Source organism: Phoenix dactylifera, chromosome 3 (genome assembly GCF_051530095.1).
Source record: "Phoenix dactylifera cultivar Ajwa chromosome 3, Ajwa_hap1_PhDact_Kaust_v1.1, whole genome shotgun sequence".
Taxonomy (NCBI): domain Eukaryota; kingdom Viridiplantae; phylum Streptophyta; class Magnoliopsida; order Arecales; family Arecaceae; genus Phoenix; species Phoenix dactylifera.
The window spans coordinates 3,514,846-3,537,547 of record NC_143192.1 but is presented as its reverse complement, the minus strand read 5'-3'; the positions used below and the strand labels follow the sequence as shown (position 1 = coordinate 3,537,547).

The window sequence follows — 22,702 nt, the reverse complement described above, 5'->3', positions numbered from 1 at the left end:
TGCTAGCCTGGTATGGCTCTAGGGAAATTCTTGGGGGGAGGAGGACTGCATGAGTGCAATGACAGAAGTAGTTGATGAGGTGGATTTACCATTTGAAGAATTTTCAAAGTGCGATGGAATAGAAGGTGAAACCCTTTGCTTCCTTGCTGTTCATAGCATGGGTGCAGTCCTCTGCTTCCCTGGTGTCCTTGGTGACATTGATATGCCACTGGAGGTGACCTCCATTTAGACCCATGTTTGCTCCACTGAATCCACTGAGAATGAAAATATTATCAGAGAAGCTGACTAGCTTCATGAGAAGATTATTTCTGAATAATAGCATCCACGTTCGCAACCTGCAAACATTCAGTTATTTGTGTATAGGTTTGAGTGTAACATTGAGTATCATGACCTGAATTTTATAGCCTTTTGTTTGCAGAGAATGATAGATGTTGGTTTAATTCGGAATCAGAGAGCTCATTCTTACATGATGGAATACAGCAGTACCATGGAAACATTTTTCTTCAGTAACATTAACTGGTATTTTTCAACGAAGTATGGACTGGAACAAGAACATAATGTCACAGTGTTTCACCTAAGCCAAAGAAGCTGAATGACTTGCTCAGAATTACATGGTGTTCATATATAGCAGTTTGTGTTCATTTTGAAATGAGCATAAAGGATGAATATGACCACTTAATTGGATGTTATTTTAGGTCTCCGAGTGAAGTGAAAAGAGAGGAAATGACAAAATGTAAGACTTACATTCAAATTCCACTAGTTACCTAAATTCCACAAAATCAACAACCTTCAAAGAGGATTGGCTCTTTGCCAGTGGATGGAACACTTTGCAAGTAACAACTGACACTTATGATATTATGATTCTTCTAATTCTTCAGCATGCTCTGGTGATGAAATAGTGATGCCCCGCCCATCCTTGGGTATCTGCGGTAGCGAAAGATCACCATCCAAGAACTGCATCACTTGGCGCATGGTTGGTCTTGCTGCAGGTATAGGATGTGAACAAAGCAATCCCATCTTTAAAATCATTTCCACTTCCCCCAGATGATAATCACCTCCCAGTCTTGCATCTGTAACCTCTAGAATTACTCCATTCCTCCAACTCCTCCACACCCAGTCCACCAAATGAAGGTCCAGTGATTCTTGTTGCATTATTGGCCTCCTTCCACAGACAACCTCAAGTACGAAAACTCCGAAGGCGAAGACATCAGTGCTCGTAGTTGCCCTGCCTGTTTTAGTGAGCTCTGGAGCTATATAACCGAAAGTTCCTACCACATGAGTGATTTGGGGATCGCTATCATGATCATACAATCTTGATAGTCCAAAGTCTCCCAACTTTCCATTCATTTCACTGTCCAGCAAGACATTGCTTGCTTTTATATCTCTGTGTACGACAATCTGCTCCCACTCTTCATGCAGGTAGAGCAAACCTGAAGCCACCCCTCTGATAATTTTTAGTCTCTGACTCCAGCTAAGTGTCGTTGGCTTGTTTGCATCATAGAGGAACTTGTCAAGACTTCCATTGGGCATGAACTCATAGACCAAAAAGACTTCCCCTTTCCTACGGCTATAGCCAAGAAGTTGGACCAAATTGCGGTGACGGAGCTGACTGTTACTCGCAATCTCCCCAACAAACTCCCTCATTCCTTGCTTAGAATCATGAGAAATGCTCTTTACTGCGATTTCAGTTTTAGAGGTGGGCAGCTTGCCTTTGTAAACTCTTCCAAAACCGCCAACTCCCAGAAGATTTTTCTCGGGAAAGCCTTTGGTAGCCTTGAATAGTTCTTTATATGAGAATCTATGAGTTCTGTTTTCAAGCTCCCACTCTTCAAGAACTTCAGCATATCTTGCCTTTCTTCTTATTATGTAAGCAATACCGCAGGCGGTTATAGTTATGAACACCACTACTCCTAAGGACAGCCATATTATCAGGGATGTTAGGTTTCTTCTATGCTTTTTATAAGTGAAGGAAGGCTGGACAGGTTGAGGGCATCCGCTTGCCCATTCATCTTAAAGCTCCAACCCAGAACATAATGGGATGTTAGAATGGAGCCTGTAGAACCAGAGAAGCCAATATACATGGTATCTAATATTACCGAGGATAGATTAATGGAAGATGACAACAATGGATGACTTGGTTTGGGCACACTGATGGGAGATATTGTTACATTTAGCTTCTTCTCTGGATTGCTATAATCTACCCATACCTGCATTGGTTTCCCGCTTGTAAGGCTGAGATTCTTAGACTTGCCAATTTTCTCAATGAAATATGATGCTGGTGCGGCGTTCATGGACCTTAATCCGTTGACATCAATTCCGAGATGGTTGTTGTCAATATCACCAAACTCCATATTGAAGATGGCGTCTAGCTCAATAGCAAGGACATGATTTGATGAATTGCCATTATTGGTAGAGTTGAAGAGACCAAGGTATTGGTTGGACAGAGCCCCAGGGAGCCCCCTGGTTGGAGAGAGCACAAGTGCAAGTCCGTTGCCACCCACATCTGGATATTCGGGGAGTATCGCGAAAACAAAGCAGGTAGAGAAAGAGTAAACATTACCGTCCGAAGTGTTCCTCAAATGCAGTGGTACTTTGTGGAATGCATGTCCTTGCTGTCTCCTTGTAGTGTTGGTTAATCTCAGAAGGCCATTGGGTGTGATCTCTGCTACGCCATCGAGGTATAACTCACTCCTTTTGAATCCGTTGTATGTGAATTCATCATATTTGGTTGCTGTGATTCCTGTAAGCACACATATCACCAAAAGTAAGGATAATTTTCGGTCCATTTGGAGAAGAATGACGGACTTTGTTTTGGAGCAATTCAGTGGTTATTTGCCTCACATCATGATGTGCAACCATTGAACTATTCAAACTTGGCGTCCGGCAAACAACAGAAAGTCAGCTAATTAATTTTGGGAGGTAGACATCTCATTGAAGAGTAGTAGTCCTTGGGTAGTTCATCCATCCACATCCCATTTCACGTTGAAAGATTGTCCAGATTACTGCGTCAGTAGACAAGTCTTGTTTTTGAGCAATTCAGTGGTTATTTGCCACACATTATGATGTGCAACGATGGACCTATTCGACCTTTGCGTTCAACAAAGGAAAGAACCAACTAATTAATTATGAGAGGTAGACATCACATTGAGGAGAAGTCCTTGTGCAGTTCATCCATCCACATCCTATTTAATGTTGAAAGATTGTCGAGATTACTGCATCTGCAGATATGACTTGCTTGCACAAGGACTACGCAAGTCCTTGCAGATGACAATGCTAAAACTATTTCTGGGTCTTTTTGTGTTGTTTCTGAAAGCTAGGATGCCATTTTTTGGGGAAGAGTTATGCTCAAGGAGTCTCAAAAGAAAAAAAGAAAATCATATTAACTTAGGTTGATTGCAGCTAAACAATTTTAAATCCAAGTCTGATGTTGTATCACTTGCTAACTTCTCTGCCCTATAAGAACTCTACTTTTAATTTTCTTTTCTGAACTAAGATGGACAGAAGCCTGGGTCAATATTGGAGTGATGTTGGCATCAAACCTAGGTCTCTTGTATCAATGTGACGAGTCTTTTCAAGTTCTGCCAGTTAGCACCTCCAGCCTATAAGAAGTTTTTAACTTATATCAGGTCTTTAATCGGAATATCTTTCAAAGATTTCTGTTCATTTTTGTGTCCATGGAATTGTCTCTATATCATAAGGATTGTTACCTAAGATATCATATGCCCGGTAATAATTAAAAATGCAAGTTTTGACATATCAATCTCTTTTAACCCACCGCAGTAATCACTTTAAAACACTTTGACAGAATGGGCAATTGTACATTCATTTACTCCATATATCATGGAAATGAGGGCGCTAAGACCTTCATTCAATCCTTATATTTTGTTTACATGGATGTTCCCATAAGTTATATTTAGCATACCACTGTGTTTAAGGCAATTGAGGCTATTGGAGATCTTGTGGTAAGAGTTGGACCGTCCAATACCTTCAGTGATAGAGTCTGTTACCTGTGAGAAATAAATTAGGCGGACTTCGAGCCCTCCTCTTCCCTCAACAACACCGGAAACAAAAAGTAACAAAAAGAGAGAAGGAGAAGCTCATATCTTTCACCAGAAATAATGGGTCTGAGACAGTGAGACTAATCCTGTTAAACTAGGAGTTCGAGATGCTCGTTTTCCAATTTGCACATTTCTGTCCCAAGTGTCCACTTCATGCTCTTTTAAATAAAGATTAGGGGAATGCATTGGAGCAAGTTAGTGGAATGTAAATAAGTATCTATATTTGAATCATCTCATATATCTAGCTACAGTTGCAGAGAACCTCAAGTTGACCTCTGCAAGGCATGCTTCTTTACACCACACTAGAGAAAATTCTTTTCTAACATACACGTTCCATTTTTTGTTTATCTACTGGATTTCTTTTTTTCAGCAAACTGCATCACATTTAGTTGCTGCTATTTTAATCTTGAATTGCGGCAACAACTACACTGCAATAAAATGCATTTGTACCATTCAGAGCATGAAGCAAGATATAATTTAAGCATTACTTTTACAAACATTTACCACTATCAACGGCCTGTCAAGAGTGTAGATTCCATTGCTGATGCTGAGCAGGCAGACATGGTTAAGAGTGAACTATCTGACATGCCAATATCAACAAAGCCTTCCTTCCCCAAACCTGAAATCTCGGCATTCCAACCATCTTCAGACATCTCAGGAAGGGGAGCCTCACGTTCCAGTATTCGGATCACCAGCCGCATAGGAGGCCTAGAACTGAAGTTAGGGTGTGAGCAAAGGAGGCCAAGCTTTAGCACCATCTCCATCTCTTCAGCAATATATTCATTCTCCAAGTTAAGATCCCTTGCCTCCAAAATAGTCCCTGCCTTCCAGCACTCCAGAACTTTATCTACCAACACTATCTCTTGTTCTGATGCTCTTGTCTCTATTGGCCTTCTTCCACAAGCCATCTCAAGCAAAAATCCACCAAAGGCAAACACATCTGTGCTTGTAGTTGCCTTGCCAGTCTTGGCGAGCTCCGGCGCAAGGTAACCCAAAGTTCCAACTACATGTGTAGTCTGGGGATCGTTTCCGTGATCATAGAGTCTTGCCAGGCCAAAATCACCTAGTCTTCCATTCATCTGATCATCTAGCAGGATGTTGCTGGCCTTGATATCTCTGTGAACAACCACCTTCTCCCATCCTTCGTGCAAATAATAAAGCGCGGAAGCTACACCTTTGATTATTTGGAATCTTTGTCCCCAGCTAAGCATCGACTTAGGTTGGTTAAATAGGTGCTTGTCCAAACTAGAATTGGGCATGAATTCATAGACCAACAAGAGCTCCCTTTTTCTCCTGCAATAACCAAGGAGCTGTACCAAGTTCCGGTGACGCAAGCGGCCGATGCTAACAATCTCTGCGATGAACTCTCTCATACCTTGTCTTGATTCATGCGAGACCTGCTTGACTGCAACTTGGATGCCAGTGTTCGGCAGCACACCTCTGTAGACCTTACCAAAACCTCCAGCTCCCAAGAGATGTTGGTCTCTGAAGCCATTGGTGGCCAAGAATAGGTCCTTGAAGCAGAACCTCTGGGGTCCATATTCTACCTCCCAATCTTCAAACACCTCTCGGAATTTAATCCTACTATTCACAAGAAGGATTATGCCAATTACGATTATTAACAACAAGAGTATTGCCAAGATTATCGGCAACCCAATCTTCCAAGACTCTAAGCTCGATTTAGACCCTGTGCGGGGGAGGGGTGGAAGACGTGAGAGATCGAGTGCTTGAGCCCTTCCATTCAACTTAAAGCTCCAGCCCAGAATGTAATGAGATGTTATAAATGGTCCTACCGAAGAAGAAAATCCGACATACATATAGTCTGAGATCAAGGAAGAGAGAGTTACATTTGAAGACAAGCATGGAACACCTGGTTTGGCTACATCAATAGGTGCTAACGTTACATTAAGCAGTCCTTCCAAGTGATTGTATTCTATCCAGGCCTGTATTGGTTTGCCACTCACAAGGCTCAGGTTCTTGAACCCACCTCCGTCATCATTTGTGTAATAAGCTGCATGCGAGGAGCTAATAGACTTTGGACTGTTAACATCAATTCCGACATGATTATTGTCAATATCGTCAAATTCAGGGTTCATGTTTGAATCGAACTCGACGGCCACAATTTGGTTTGAAGAATATGAATTGCTTGAATTGAAAAGTCCCAGGAATTGATTAGGTAAGGCATAAGACAGATCTACCGATTGTGCAAGAACGAAGGCTATTCCATGGCCAAACAGGTCTTGGTACTTAGGGATCATTGCAAAGATGAAAGAAGTTGAGAAGGAGAGAGCTTTACCAGTTGTCGAGTTCTTAAAACGGATGGGAGTTGGGAGAAAGGCGTGGCCCTTGGCTGGCTGTCTAGTGTCAGTGAGCATTAGGAGGCCATTGGGAGTGATCTCTGCGATGCCATCTAGCCGCAGTTTGGCAGGACCGAATCCATTGTATGTAAAATCGTCATCTTCTGCTGATGCTGTAGCGAGTGTGAGGATGAGAAAGAAGAACATGTTCTTTGGAAACATGGCTCGGGTCTAACTTTACTCGCCTTCTGCAATATGAGAGATTTCTCTTCTGGTTATGATATTAATAACATACAAGTGCCTTTGGTTTCCCTTGCCTACTATTTTATGGATCATAAATGCTTGGAAAGCGAGGAGAGAAACAGGAAGTAGAGCAAAGGGCACATTCACCATTAAATTCCTCGTCCGACATGGTGCTGATATTATAGCCAAGCATCGTAACTTGCACCAATTCCCTCCTGCCATGTTGGATGCAAAATGGAGCAATGGTGCAGCACAGCATTGCCCCTGATTTAGTCATCCTTAATGATGTCCGACCCCCCGTTCATGCATGTCAACAAGTGGGTCATTGATTTAAAGATTACATAACTTCCCTTTTGGTGAGGGAACAAGCAGAGAGCCTAGGCATGCTTTGAATTCTCTCCTCTCGTTCTTCCTTGCAGCTGTCACCTCTACTATGTTTCACGGATATTTCTAGGATGTGTGTCCATGAACATTTGCTTCTCTTGTACGCAGCAGGCAAAACAAAGCAAAAACAAAAATCACAAGAAAAAAAGGAAAAAGTATTTATTTTTTATATGAGGTAATGATAAGAAGCCAATTAATTTTCTAGGTGCTTGGGTTTTGTCTGCAGAATTACAACCGTTACACTCCAACAACGCCACACATTGAGAGCCGATAAGATTCTGTTCTCCATTGGGAACTCAGGATATAGCTCTGAGCTGTGACCGAAAATGACATTGATGTATCTCTTATTATCGAGGGTGCATGTATGGAATCTTGAGACTATAGTGTTCTTTTTCATGGGACTCGGAGAGGTTAATCTGGACCTTTTCTATCCTATACCCATCCCACCTTTTGGGGCTGATTCCAGCAAAAATTGAACCTTCTACCTTATCTTGTCATAGAAATAAGAGGTGATATCAATCAAGAAATATAGGATTATAGCGTCTTAAGCCTATCAAACTAGATATTTTTGACTGCATCGGTAACCTTCATTAGCAGACTCATTTTCAGTGGTTTCTCTGATTAAACTAGAGGTTACAAAGGAAGCATGCATAGCACTGAATAGGGAGCCATAGAAATCACCAACTACATCCAACATGTGAAATAGATGCATCAGGATACTGTATTCTATTTGGAATACAATCATAAAATTGAAAGTAAAAGATATTCCTCAAGGCGTTCTATTAGAAAAATTTCCTTAACCAATAGGGTAGATTAAGAATATGGCAATAACTGTTGCAACACAAGCTGAATTGTCACGCCCCGAATTCGGATCATGACACGGCCGTGCTATTGCGAACCCTTGCCCGCAATAACACGCAGCCACTTTAAAACTTTAAATCAATTATGAACAATTTCTTTCTTGAATGTTATCAAATGTTTCATCAATAAAAGATTGATTACAAAGCATCTAAAAATAGCAACATTTAATGTGTCATTTTCTTTTCCCCATAACCCTGAAGCATGTCACGCTCCTCGTTCCTAGCATCTCCTATTCATCTGTAAGAACATAAATAAATGGGTATGAGCTATAAAGCTCAGTAAGTAACCATGCATAATCTTATCTGATCAATCATAATATTTTCTCATACTAGTGCATTAATTTAAGAAACTAACAGTTGTAACAAAGTAAGCATTTCATATAACAAACAAGTCATATAAACTATGCATGTCCATTTATGCAACTTCATAAACATGGCTATGCATCATAAAACTTTTGTCATTATCCCATGAGTTGAAATCCGTGCTCATCATTATTCATGCTTTGAAATCCGTGCTCATCATTATTCATGCTTTGAAGGTGCTCATCATTATTCATGCTCTGAAATCCGTGCTCATCATTATTCATGCTCTGAAATCCGTGCTCATCATTATTCATGCTTTGAAATCCGTACTTATCATTATTCATACTTTGAAATTCGTGCTCTCAGATGATAGTGCAGCTATGGTCACTATTATTACCCGTGACAGGGCCATAATCTTTACCAACTATTATTCCCCGTTGGCAGGGTCTAAGCCAAGCTACTATAACCCGCTGGCGAGGGCCGTATGCCGAGCTACTGTAACCCGCTGGCGAGGGCCATAATCTTTGCCAACTATTGTTCCCCGTTGGCAGGGTCTAAACCAAGCTACTATAACCCGCTGGCGAGGGCCGTATGCCGAGCTACTGTAACCCGCTGGCGAGGGCCGTATGCCGAGCTACTGTAACCCGCTGGCGAGGGCCATAATCTTTGCCAACTATTGTTCCCCGTTGGCAGGGTCTAAACCAAGCTACTATAACCCGCTGGTGAGGGCCGTACATAGCAATCTGAGAGTTCTTAAAAACATATCATGCTTTTCATAAATCTTTTCTCATCGGTACATTGAAAAGTGAATAATGGCATCATGCTGAATAAAATTCATGATCATGCTGAAAACTTTATTTTTCTTTCCATGCATCTTTCTACCTCATCATAAGAATGTGTAAATAATATAATAATCATTATGGATGCTATTTATCCAAAATCATGCAATCATTTGCTAACACATGTTGGATCCTAATTTTGTGAAAATATAAATAATCATATACAATTTCATAATCAAATAGTCACAAGTATTTGATAAAACATAAGATTATATCCGGGTTACTTATATTTTCCACAATTCATATACACAATTCCAATTCTATAAATAATACTTTTTCACCATATAAAACGTGATACATGATCCATAATAAGATTAAGACATGTTACTTACACATTTAATCTTTATTCATTTATAATCTTAAAGTCATTTACAACCCATCCATAGGGCTCAATTTCATTTTCGGGTCCATAGCCTAATTCAATTTCTGATTCAGGCCCATGACTCAATTTAATTTCTGGTTCTGGTCTGGGTCAGCTTCTGGTTCAGACTTGATTCAACCTCTGATTCAGGTCTGATTCAGCTTCTGGCTCAGTTAATTTTGGGTTTAAGAATATTGGGCTCAGACGAGGGCCTAGTCTGGCCTCAGGCCTTTAAAGCCTTATTCATTTGAAGCCCACCGCCGAAATCAAGCCCAATTCGGCCCATAGCACTTTTTTTTTATTTTTTTATTTTATATATATATATATATATATATATATATATATATATATATATATATATTTCCCTTCTTTTCTTCTTTTTCTTTTCTTTTCCTTTTTTTTTCTTTTTCTTTTCTTCTTTCTCCTCCCTTCCCGAACATTCTTCTCCTTCTTTCCTCTTCTCGTCCCGATCTCCTCCCCTCTTCTTCTCCTCTCCTGCCATGAGGCAAGGAGGTTCGCAGGAGTGCTCGGGAGAAGGCCGGCCCGAACCGTGGTCTGGCCGGCAGCAGCCGCAGCCCGGCTGGCCGCTCCTTTCCTCCATCTCCGGTGGGGGAAGATGGAAGCTCGAGCACCGTCGAGAGCAAGGAGGGCCTCGGATCACCCCGATCTATCCTCTCCAAGGTCTTCGGCTACCTAATCTAGGGCCACCATCATCGGACTCTCTCTCTTCTTCTCATCCTTGACCTCTCCTCTTCCCCTCCTTCCTCGGCGGAAGAAATGAAGCTTGAGGTTACCTACCGAGATGAAAGGGAAGAGCAAGGGCCTCCACAGTGGTTTAAGGATGTATTACGGCCGGATCCATGGAATGCTAGATTACGGTCGAACTAAAAATGTGAAGGAGATGATCGGGAGGAGGAGGGTCTTCGGCTGTCAACAGCCGTGGTCACAACCGTGGCCGATCGTGCCAACGCCGACTCAGCGGCCGAACACCACAAGTTGAGTCTTCCCCCTCCCTTCTCTTCTTCCATTTCTCTTTTGTTTTATTTCCTTCTACCTCTGTTTTTATCTCATGGCTAGATTAGATCTAAGCTAAACAGGATACAAATTATGAGGGGGAGAAGGGTTTAAGGGTTTACCTTGCTTCGAGGAGGAGCCGGGCAGCTCTTTCGGTAGCTTGATCGCTTCCCCCGGTGCCTCAGCCTCCTACTCCGACGGCGTCGCTCCCGATCCGATTCCTTGCACAGAAGGAGAAGGGAATGAGAAGGAGTGAGAGAAGAATTCTTGGGTTCTTATAGGCTCGGCGGGGAGGGAGAAGTGGTGGTGATCGTGGCTGTCAGGCGGTTATAACCGCCTCAACAGTTGCCGATCTCCACCGCTATTCCTCCCAAGTCTCCAGATGGGCCGGGATTTACATTCTTCCCCCCTTAAAAGAAATTTCGTCCTCGAAATTTTACATACCTTAATTCTTAAACAATTGAAGATATTTAGTCTTTTATCTAATATTCTACTAGACTTCTGCTGCGCAACTCTGATTGAGCCCAACATGTCTAAGGCTCAGTCTCAATTTGTATTGACTCTAACTTTCTCATTTAAGTGAAAAGATTCTTAAACATAACATCCATGAGAATAGCTTTCTTAATGGAGACGACATCACATAAAGACTGGTTCAAGCATTATAGAGAGTTAGAAACCCAAAAGATACAAAGGGGTCGGATGATTTACAATCAATTGACACATAGCCTTCATGGAATTATCTAGAATGATACTTGTCACTATTTGGTCACAAGCATTCTACTAAATCAATGCAAAAGCTGAGCTCCCAATTCAGTAGGTTCCGAGTCGTTCTTCTTTTTATTTGGACAGTCCCGTGCCAAATGTCCATGTTGACCACAAATGAAGCAGACTCCCATCTTCTTAAAACAAGGCCCCCCATGAGTCTTGCCACAGTAGGTACAGACCTCAAACCTCTTCTTCTTATTTGTACTACTTTCAAGGTTCTGTGGCCTGTCACTCAGACTTTCTGTCATCTTGGGTCTCTTCTGGTCACTTCTTTCTTTTTCTGATCTCTTCAATTCGGCTTCTAATTTTAGAGCCCTTTCCAATACATCCTGGTAACTAGTGAAAAGCAGAACAGCCAACCTAGACCTGATCCCATATCTCAGGCCTTGTTCAAACCTATTAGCTTTACTTATCTCTTCCTCCATGAACTGAGGACAAAACCTGCCCAATTCATTAAACTTGCTGGCATATTCCAATACTGTCATATTCTCGGTCTGTTTCAGGGCCAAGAATTCGTTCTGCTTCACCAATCTCACTGACTGAGGAAAGTATTGGTTGTAAAATTTATCTTTAAATTCCTCCCATGTCAGTTGTTCACCATTTCCTTGAACAGCAGCCTTCATAGCTATCCACCGGAACTTAGCGTTTCCTTTGAGCATAGGAACCGCCAATTTGACCTTGACCTCCTCGGGAAATTGTAGGGCATCATACATCTCCTCTATCTCCCGAATCCAAGCCTCCGTAGCCAAGTAATCAGCACCTCCCTCAAACATTGGAGGGTGCAGCCTCCGAAATTTCTCATAATAGGTATCGGTAGACGACACAGGTCGGAAGGAGAGCTGCGTCTGCTGCTGCTGCTGAAGAAGCTGTGCCACCACTTGGCATACCCCAGCCAGATCTGCCTGAGTAGCTACAACATTTGAGGCTGGCCTAGCTGGCATGTTGGTAGCTTCTTGGGTTGATGCTTTCATTCCTTTTCTTTTATAGTTAGCCAGAACTTCATTCTCGCTATCACTCATCGTCACCTATCAAAATATAGTATTAATCATTATCCATTTCATCACATTATATATATATATGTATTTAAATATATATATAGAAATTTTCTCTTATTATTATTATTGCTATTATTTTTATTTATTTAATATTTAAAATGTCATTATTGTTCTTACTGTGACTCCAATCATGTGAAAGCTAACTTAGCTATCCATTCCCATGATTAATTTTAAAAGTTTTTAAATCATGGTTAAACTTATTGCTCTAATACCACTTAATGTCACGCCCCGAATTCGGTTCATGACACGGCCGTGTTATTGCCAAGTTAAGCATACAATAACACGCAGCCACTTTAAAACTTCAAATTGTAAACAACTATATTCATGAAAGTCATTAAATGTTCATGTATTAAAATCCATACAAAGCTTCTAAAAATAATATCAACATTTAACATTCGTCTTTCCCATAACCCTGAAGCATGTCACGCTCCTCGTTCCTAGCATCTCCTATTCATTTGTAAGAACATAAATAAATGGGTATGAGCTATAAAGCTCAGTAAGTAACCATGCATAATCTTATCTGATCAATCATAATATTTTCTCATACTAGTGCATTAATTTAAGAAACTAACAGTTGTAACAAAGTAAGCATTTCATATAACAAACCAGTCATATAAACTATGCATGTCCATTTATGCAACTTTATAAACATGGCTATGCATTATAAAACTTTTGTCATTATCCCATGAGTTGAAATCCGTGCTCATCATTATTCATGCTTTGAAATCCGTGCTCATCATTATTCATGCTTTGAAATCCGTGCTCATCATTATTCATGCTTTGAAATCCGTGCTCATCATTATTCATGCTCTGAATCCGTACTCATCATTATTCATGCTTTGAAATCCGTACTTATCATTATTCATACTTTGAAATTCGTGCTCTCAGATGATAGTGCAGCTATGGTCACTATTATTACCCGTGACAGGGCCATAATCTTTACAAACTATTATTTCCCGTTGGCAGGGTCTAAGCCAAGCTACTATAACCCGCTGGCGAGGGCCGTATGCCGAGCTATTGTAACCCGCTGGCGAGGGCCATAATCTTTGCCAACTATTGTTCCCCATTGGCAGGGTCTAAACCAAGCTACTATAACCCGCTGGCGAGGGCCGTATGCCGAGCTACTGTAACCCGCTGGCGAGGGCCGTATGCCGAGCTACTGTAACCCGCTGGCGAGGGCCATAATCTTTGCCAACTATTGTTCTCCGTTGGCAGGGTCTAAACCAAGCTACTATAACCCGCTGGCGAGGGCCGTACATAGCGATCTGAGAGTTCTTAAAAACATATCATGCTTTTCATAAATCTTTTCTCATCGGTACATTGGAAAGTGAGTAATGGCATCATGCTGAATAAAATTCATGATCATGCTGAAAACTTTATTTTTCTTTCCATGCATCTTTCTACCTCATCATAATAATGTGTAAATAATATAATAATCATTATGGATGCTATTTATCCAAAATCATGCAATCATTTGCTAACACATGTTGGATCCTAATTTTGTGAAAATATAAATAATCATATACAATTTCATAAAACAAATAGTCACAAGTATTTGATAAAACATAAGATTGTATCCGGGTTACTTATATTTTCCACAATTCATATACACAATTCCAATTCTATAAATAATACTTTTTCACCATATAAAACGTGATACATGATCCATAATAAGATTAAGACATGTTACTTACACATTTAATCTTTATTCATTTATAATCTTAAAGTCATTTACAACCCATCCATAGGGCTCAATTTCATTTTCGGGTCCATAGCCTAATTCAATTTCTGATTCAGGCCCATGACTCAATTTAATTTCTGGTTCTGGTCTGGGTCAGCTTCTGGTTCAGACTTGATTCAACCTCTGATTCAGGTCTGATTCAGCTTCTGGCTCAGTTAATTCTGGATTTAAGAATATTGGGCTCAGACGAGGGCCTAGTCTGGCCTCAGGCCTTTAAAGCCTTGTTCATTTGAAGCCCACCGCCGAAATCAAGCCCAATTCGGCCCATAGCACTTTTTTTTTATTTTTTTTATTTTATATATATATATATATTTCCCTTCTTTTCTTCTTTTTCTTTTCTTTTCCTTTTTTTTTCTTTTTCTTTTCTTCTTTCTCCCCCCCTTCCCGAACATTCTTCTCCTTCTTTCCTCTTCTCGTCCCGATCTCCCCCCCTCCTCTTCTCCTCTCCTCCCATGAGGCAAGGAGGTTCGCAGGAGTGCTCGGGAGAAGGCCGGCCCGAAGCCGGCGGCGCTGCGGCCAACCAGCGGCGCCTGCGGCGGCCGTGGTCTGGCCGGCAGCAGCTGCAGCCCGGCTGGCCGCTCCTTTCCTCCATCTCCGGTGGGGGAAGATGGAAGCTCGAGCACCGTCGAGAGCAAGGAGGGCCTCGGATCACCCCGATCTATCCTCTCCAAGGTCTTCGGCTACCTAATCTAGGGCCACCATCATCGGACTCTCTCTCTTCTTCTCATCCTTGACCTCTCCTCTTCCCCTCCTTCCTCGGCGGAAGAAATGAAGCTTGAGGTTACCTACCGAGATGAAAGGGAAGAGCAAGGGCCTCCACAGTGGTTTAAGGATGTATTACGGCCGGATCCATGGAATGCTAGATTACGGTCGAACTAAAAATGTGAAGGAGATGATCGGGAGGAGGAGGGTCTTCGGCTGTCAACAGCCGTGGTCACAACCGTGGCCGATCGTGCCAACGCCGACACAGCGGCCGAACACCACAAGTTGAGTCTTCCCCCTCCCTTCTCTTCTTCCATTTATCTTTTGTTTTATTTCCTTCTACCTCTGTTTTTATCTCATGGCTAGATTAGATCTAAGCTAAACAGGATACAAATCATGAGGGGGAGAAGGGTTTAACGGTTTACCTTGCTTCGAGGAGGAGCCGAACAGCTCTTCCGGTAGCTTGATCGCTTCCCCCGGTGCCTCAGCCTTCTACTCCGACGGCGTCGCTCCCGATCCGATTCCTTGCACAGAAGGAGAAGGGAATGAGAAGGAGTGAGAGAAGAATCCTTGGGTTCTTATAGGCTCGGCGGGGAGGGAGAAGTGGTGGTGATCGTGGCTGTCAGGCGGTTATAACCGCCTCAACAGTTGCCGATCTCCACCGCTATTCCTCCCAAGTCTCCAGATGGGCCGGGATTTACATGAATATGCAACAGCAATCCACGGATGAATACCTAGGCAGTAACAGCTCAGGATCTCACCCAAAATGGATAGCCGGAAGGTATTATTTGGGTTTCTTGATCATGTATAAGTACCCAAGATCTACCCAGCGAATAATCGATGTGGGACTAAATACACGCCTGCACGGGTCTTCACATACTCCTTCCATTCAAGCTTTGACGTCCTCGTCAAGCTAAAGGTTCAAATCCATTCAAATCTAATCACAAACACTACGATTGGCCCGTGGTCAGCCTTAATGGATCTGTGCTGCAGTATCCCCTAGTCAACATAGGTTATAGGCTGGGTCCGCTCTAAGACCATTTGTAACAACTCAGGACCTCACCTAAAATGGCTAGTTGGAAAGTATTATTTAGGTTTCTTGATCTTGTATAAGTGTGAGGACCCGTGCGGGCGTAGTCCCACATCGGTTATTCGCTGGGTAGATCTTTGGTATTTATACAGAATCAAGGAACCCAAATAGTATCTTTCGGCTAGCCATTTTGGGTGAGATCCTGGGTTGTTACAAATGGTATCAGAGCAGACCCGGCCCATAACTTATGTGAACTAGGGGACACTGCAGCACGGATCCATTGGGGTTGACCACGGACTGATCGTGGTGTTTGTGATTAGATTTGAATGGATTTGAACCCTTAACATGATGAGGACGTCAGGGCTTGAATGGGGGGCGTATGTAAGGATCCGTGCGGGCGTGTGTTTAGTCCCACATCGGTTATTTGCTGGATAGATCTTGGGTACTCATACAGGATCAAGAAACTCAAATAATACCTTCCGGCTAGCCATTTTGGGTGAGGTCCTGGGTTGTTACAAATGGTATCAGAGCGGATCTGGCCCATAATCTATGTGGACTAGGGGACACTGCAGCACGGATCCATTGGGGCTAACCATGAGCCGATCGTGGTGTTTGTGATTAGATTTGAATGGATTTGAACCCTTAGCCTGACGAGGACGTCAGGGCTTGAACGGGGGGAGTATGTGAGGACCCGTGCGGGCGTGTGTTTAGTCCCACATCGGTTATTCGCTGGGTAGATCTTTGGTATTTATACAGAATCAAAAAACCCAAATAGTACATTTCGGCTAGCCATTTTGGGTGAGATCCTGGGTTGTTACAATAAATACCCAAAATCTATCGAGCAAATAACCGATGTGGGACTAAACACATGCCCGCACGGGTCCTCACAATTGCAATAGATCAACTGCCGCCACTAGCCGCTCTCTGTTGCCTGTCACCGCCACCTACTGCCACCTCGACGGACCACCACGACCACAGCCATGGTCCATCCTCTTTCTTCCCCTATTTGGCCATGGAAGAAGAAAAAAAGAGAGAAGAAATAGAAGACCCATCTCTCTTCTTGTCTCTCTTTTTCTCTCTCTTCTCCCTCTTTATCTCTTTAGAAGACCTCGGTGAAGGTCCCATCTTTCTATCCAATAGACTAGGGTTGACCATGCAAAGCGGCTCTGAACTGACTTGGTGCGGTCCAGCCTACTGGATCGATCACACTTGCCTTGTCCCTGAAACCTACCATTGATGAACTTTGTCAAATGATTTTAACTTTGATCGAGTTCGTGTTTCATGATTCATTGATGGAGTTACTTAGACCTGACCCACCCGGAGCTGCTAAGTGCTACCATCCAGCCAATTGTTCGTATTTTTTATGTTTTAATTGTATTCAAACCATTGAATAGAAATTAATTTTATTTTTAAATTTGTAAATAGGTTTAGCAAGTTCGTATAATGAAGTTTGAAGGTCTAAGGCGGAAGATGTAAGTAAGCTTGACACTCCTTATTAGTTATCAAATTTTCACATATTTTCTATCTTTGTGATTTATATGAAGATACAAAAATAATTTTAAATATTGATGATATCATATTTTCTTAAAATTTAAAATCGGGCATACGATATTATAAAACTCCTGATTTATTATGAAATAGTAATTCCATAACTGTTATTTTTACTGCTAATGATTTATGGAATATGAACTCAAGAATATAATTTAATTCTTTTTAACCTATTTATTTATATATGATTTAAGAGCACATGTTTTCAGAAATTACGATTGAAGAAAATATGATTCAATGAAATATGATCTTAGACAATATGATTTAAGAAATATGACAAATGGCTCTCAGATAGTTATGTATGGCTCCTAAAAATGGGATAGATCGACACTAGTTTTATATGACCCTGCCAGTGAGTAATAGCAATTGGCATATGATCCCATCAGCGGATAATAGTAGTTGGTTATGACCCTGCCAACGGATAATAGCAGTTGGCATATAATCTTGCCAACAGGTAATAGTCGTTAGTATTTTGTCGATTATGATTTTGTCACATGTATAATCGTGACCTTAGCATTTAGTCTGAGAGAATTATTAAGAATTATGATGTGGCAAAATAAAACATGATTTATGACTTTATTAAGTTAGCATGGTCTATTATTTTATTAATGCACTAGGAACCACATCTATATAAATTGCATAATTTATGAATTTGCAAGAGCATAGTTGATTTATGATTATACTGTTAGTACAAAATATTCTATTTTCTAATGGTAGTTATCTTCTCTAAATGATTTATTGATGCATATAAAAGTTTATGTTTGATCCGGTAAGTTAGTGTAAGGTTTACTTACTGAGCTGTATAGCTCACGTCTCTTTATTTTCTTTTTCTCTTTCTAGACGAATAGGATTACTAGGAATGAAGGATGGTCCAGGTTTGGCAATTTTATAGCAGAAATTTAATTCTTTAATTAACTACGAATTTGTAGTTGATGATTTTTTGAATTTTGAGGTTATGAGTTTTTGGTATTTATATTTGGATGTAATCGCTCTTAACCAGCACTCACATTTTTATTTAATGGACAACGGATTTGGTTCTTTTTGTTATATTTTATTTGAAGTGGATTTGTATATAGATTATGATTGTTGGCTTCGTGTTATCGCGGGCGGTCTCTCTCAATAGCATGGCCATATTATGTACTAGATTTAGGGCATGACATGTTTTGTTAAGAGGCCTAGATGCTAGCTTGGTGCTGATCCAGGGAAATTCTTGGAGGGGCAAAAGCATTTGCTTGGTAGCTCATGCCAGAAAGTCAGCATAAGTGCAAAGACATAAGTAGTTGATGAGGTGGATCTACCATTTGAAGAGTTTTCGAAGTGGAATGGAGTAGAAGGTGAAGCCCTAAGCTTCCTTGCTGTTCATTACATAGGTGCAGTCCTCTACGTACTTCCCTGGTGTCATTGGTGGCACTAATATTGCCACTGGAGGTGACCTCCATTTGGAGCCGCGTTTGCCCCACTGAATCCACTGAGAATGAAAATATTATCAGAGAAGCTGACTAGCTAAATGAGAAGACCCAAAACCAGATTCTTGCGCAGCAGGATGAAACGTGGAAGAATTCTTGTTTCCAAATAATAGCATCCACATTAGCAACGTGCGAATCTTCAATTATTTACAAATAGGTTTGAGTTTAGCAACGAGTATCATGACCTGGAATTATAGCCCTTTATTTGCAGAGAATAATAGATGTTGGTTTAATCTGGAATCTGAGAGCTCATTCTTATATGAAGGACATGGCAACTTTTTTCTTCAGTAACATTAACTGTTATTTAATCACGAAATATGGACCGGTGCAAGCATTTTCTTATAAACATAATGTCACAGACAGTGTTTAACCTAAGCTAAAGAAGCTGAATGATTTGCTCAGAATTACTTGGTGCTCATAGCAGTTTGTGTTCATCTTTAAATGAGAATAAAGGATGGATATGACCACTTAATTGGATGTTATTTTTGGTCTCTCAGTGAAGTGAGAAGAGAGGAAATGACAAAATATAGCACTCACATTCAAATTCCACTAGTTACCTGAATTCAAGAAAATCAACAACCTTCAAAGAGGATGGGCTCTTTCTCAGTGGATGGAACAGTTTACAAGTGAAACTTATGAAATTATGATTATTCTAATTCTTCAGCATGCTCTGGTGATGAAATAGTGATGCCCTTCCCATCCTTGGGTATTTGCGGCAGTGAAAGATCACCATCCAAGAACTGCATCACTTGGCGCATGGTTGGTCTTGCTGCAGGCACAGGATGTGAACAAAGCAATCCCATCTTTAAGATCATTTCCAATTCCCCCAGATGGTAATCACCTCCCAGTCTTGCATCTGGAACCTCTAGAATTACTCCATTCCTCCAACTCCTCCACACCCAGTCCACCAAATGAAGGTCCAGTGATTCTTGTTGCATTATTGGCCTCCTTCCACAGATAACCTCAAGTACGAAAACCCCGAAGGCGAAGACATCAGTGCCTGTAGTTGCCCTGCCTGTTTTAGTGAGCTCTGGAGCTATATAACCGAAAGTTCCTACCACACGAGTGATTTGGGGATCGCTATCATGATCATACAATCTTGATAGTCCAAAGTCTCCCAATTTTCCATTCATTTCACTGTCCAGTAAGACATTGCTTGCTTTTATATCTCTGTGTAGAACAATCTGCTCCCACTCTTCATGCAGGTAGAGCAAACCTGAAGCCACACCTCTGATAATTTTTAGTCTCTGACTCCAGCCAAGGGTCGTTGGCTTGTTTGCGTCATAGAGGAACTTGTCAAGACTTCCATTAGGCATGAACTCGTAGACCAAAAGGACTTCCCTTTTCCTACGGCTATAACCAAGAAGTCGGACCAAATTGCGGTGACGGAGCTGACTGTTACTCGCAATCTCCCCAACAAACTCCCTCATTCCTTGCTTAGAATCATGAGATATCCTCTTCACTGCAATTTCGGTTTTAGAGGTGGGCAGCTTGCCTTTGTAAACTCTTCCAAAACCGCCGACTCCCAGAAGATTTTTCTCGGGAAAGCCTTTGGTAGCCTTGAATAGTTCTTTATATGAGAATCTATGAGTTCTGTTCTCTTGCTCCCACTCTTCAAGAACTTCAGCATATCTTGCCTTTCTTCTTATTATGTAAGCAATACTGCAGGCGGTTATAGTCATGAACACCACTACTCCTAAGGACAGCCAAATTATCAGAGACGTTAGCTTTCTTCTATGCTTTTTCAAAGGAAGTGAAGGAAGGCTGGACAGGTCGAGGGCAGCCGCCTGCCCATTCATCTTAAAGCTCCAACCCAGAACATAAGCGGATGTTAGAATGGAGCCTGTAGAAGAAGAGAAGCCAATATACATGGTATCTAATATTACCGAGGAGAGATTAATGGAAGAAGACAACAACGGACGGCTTGGTTTGGGCACACTGATGGGGGATATTGTGACATTTAGCTTCTTCTCTGGATTGCTATAATCTACCCATACCTGCATTAGTTCCCCGCTTGTAAGGCTGAGGTTGTTAAACTTGTCAATTTTCTCAACAAAATATGATGCCGGCGCGGCGTCTGTCGACCTCAATCCATTGACATCAATTCCGACATGGTTGCTATCAATATCTCCAAACTCCAGATTGGAGATGGTGTCTAGCTCAATAGCAAGGACATGATTTGATGAATTGCCTTCATTGGTAGAGTTGAAAAGACCAAAGTATTGTTTGGGCATAGCCCCAGGGAGCCCCCTGGTTGGAGAGAGCACAAGTGCAAATCCACCACCACCCACATCTGGATATTCGGTGAGTATTGCAAACACAAAGCAAGTAGAGAAAGAGTAAACATTACCATCTGTGGTGTTCTTCAAATGCAGTGGCACTTTGTGGAATGCATGTCCTTGCTGGTTGTTTGTAGTGTTGGTTAATCTCAGAAGGCCTTTGGGTATGATCTCTGCTATGCCATCAAGGTACAACTCACTCCTTTGGAATCCATTGTATGTGAATTCATCATATTTGGTTGCTGCGATTCCCGTAAGCAGACGTATCACCAAAAGTAAGGATAGTTTTCGCTCCATTTGGAGAAGAATGGGGATGAAAATGCTAGAACTATTCCAGTGGAGGATAAAAAGTAGAAACCCTTGGGTAGTTCATCCATCCACATCCAATTTAATGTTGAGATTGCTGCATCAGTGGACAAGACTTGCTTGCTCACGGGCTGCGCAAGTCCTTGTGGATGAAAATGCTAGAATTATTCAAGGGTCTTTCTATGTTGTTGCTTCTGAGAGCTAGGATGCGTTCAAGTGGAGGTTAGTGGTTAGCCAGTAATTTAAAATTTAAGAAATATAAGAGAAGATACTAGAATTAAAAACATGACATGATATTCATTTTCCTCGAAGAAAAGGCCTTTTCTTTTGGGAAAGTCAGGCTCAAGGAGTCTCAAAATAAAACAAAAAAAATCATATAAACTTAGGTTGATTGTAGCTACATAATTTTCTCATATCAAGGAAATAAGGGGGATAAGACCTTTATTCAATCCTTATATTTTTTTTACATGGATGTTGCCATAAGTTATATTTAGCATGCCACTGTTTTTATGGCAATTCAGCTTATTGGAGATCTTGTGCTATGAGTTGGACTATCCAAGACCCTCAACGGTAGAGTCTGTTACCTGTTCTATAGGTAAGTGTGTATAGTTAATAATTAGAAGTAGATGGCCCTTATATTTTCATGAAGAGTGGAAAAGTTTCGTGGAAACTGTAAACCTATTTCAGCTGGGAGATATCCATGACAGGCCAAGTTGGAAGACGGAGAGCTCAACAATTTTCTTCATTAACTCCTGTAAATTTCTAAAGCCAAGGGGACTATATTTGTCCGTTCTACCATGCCTTGTGGAAGTATGCAACTCCACAAAGCATGAGGATCTTTATGTGGCTTCATCTTAGAACAAAATTCAAATGAAAGGGAAATGACGGCATTAGAAGGTTAGGTGGTTTCTAGAGGGTTGTCCCTCTGCATTTACCCCAAGGAAATGGTGATGAATCATCTTTTCCTTAGCCACCCCTTCTTATGATCTATTTGGAGGGCTAATAAATGTAAAATTGGGATCAAAGGGTGAATGTCCTCGATGCTCTCTCTTTGGATGAACCGGAGGCAGAAGAGAATATTCCTAATAAACTTAGCTAGTTTGGAATGAGATATTAATGCAATTTGTAGGTGCACTTGGAAGGAGAGGAACTGGCATATCTTCCTCAAGATTTCATACACGGAGGCGTCTTTCAGGAGATGGCCAGACTGATGGGGAAAAAGATAGAATATAGGAAAAGGAGAGGAATAGAATTGTCACCGGCATTTCGAGACGCTGCAGCAGCTTGGTTAGGGTCCAGTCCACTTGAGTGGCCCGACTTGAATACTAGCCCAACTGTTTGTGTCACGCCCCAAATTCGAAACATAACACAGCCATGCTACCAATGGATACAATTCACGATAACACGAAGCCAAACATTTTATTTAACTTCCAAATTTATCTCAAACGAAA

The 22,702-nt window shown here is 41.4% G+C and overlaps 1 protein-coding gene, 2 long non-coding RNA genes and 3 pseudogenes across 5 annotated transcripts; 2 read left to right on the top strand and 4 right to left on the bottom strand.

Moving 5' to 3' along the window:
- Positions 1–577: 577 nt before the first annotated feature.
- Positions 578–4,142, bottom strand: LOC103720117 (L-type lectin-domain containing receptor kinase IV.2 pseudogene; annotated as a pseudogene).
- Positions 4,143–4,487: 345 nt separating this feature from the next.
- Positions 4,488–7,205, bottom strand: LOC103705678 (L-type lectin-domain containing receptor kinase SIT2 pseudogene; annotated as a pseudogene). The gene is made up of 2 exons (XR_016399738.1): positions 6,746–7,205; positions 4,488–6,603 (listed from the first exon to the last, which is right to left on the bottom strand). The product of XR_016399738.1 is annotated as an L-type lectin-domain containing receptor kinase SIT2 pseudogene (transcript).
- Positions 7,206–7,925: 720 nt separating this feature from the next.
- LOC120111990 (uncharacterized) lies at positions 7,926–14,197 on the bottom strand. Its single transcript, XM_089929416.1, has 2 exons — positions 10,482–14,197; positions 7,926–8,080 (listed from the first exon to the last, which is right to left on the bottom strand). Exon 1 carries the CDS (start codon positions 12,141–12,143, stop codon positions 11,145–11,147), a length of 999 nt encoding a protein of 332 aa, XP_089785542.1. The 5' UTR covers positions 12,144–14,197; the 3' UTR covers positions 7,926–8,080; positions 10,482–11,144.
- On the top strand, positions 9,716–10,847 carry LOC149767868 (uncharacterized). Its single transcript, XR_016399742.1, has 2 exons — positions 9,716–10,340; positions 10,428–10,847. It is a non-coding gene; the product is annotated as an uncharacterized LOC149767868 (long non-coding RNA).
- Positions 14,198–16,142: 1,945 nt separating the features above from the next.
- Positions 16,143–18,926, top strand: LOC148714198 (uncharacterized). The gene is made up of 2 exons (XR_016399740.1): positions 16,143–17,124; positions 18,041–18,926. It is a non-coding gene; the product is annotated as an uncharacterized LOC148714198 (long non-coding RNA).
- Positions 18,927–19,108: 182 nt separating this feature from the next.
- LOC149767867 (L-type lectin-domain containing receptor kinase IV.2 pseudogene) lies at positions 19,109–22,653 on the bottom strand (annotated as a pseudogene). Its single transcript, XR_016399739.1, has one exon. The product of XR_016399739.1 is annotated as an L-type lectin-domain containing receptor kinase IV.2 pseudogene (transcript).
- Between the last annotated feature and the right edge of the window lie 49 nt (positions 22,654–22,702).

Bases quoted from the DNA above. Each gene is read 5' to 3' on its own strand.
- LOC120111990 (XM_089929416.1), bottom strand. From the start codon at position 12,143: ATGAGTGATAGCGAGAATGAAGTTCTGGCTAACTATAAAAGAAAAGGA.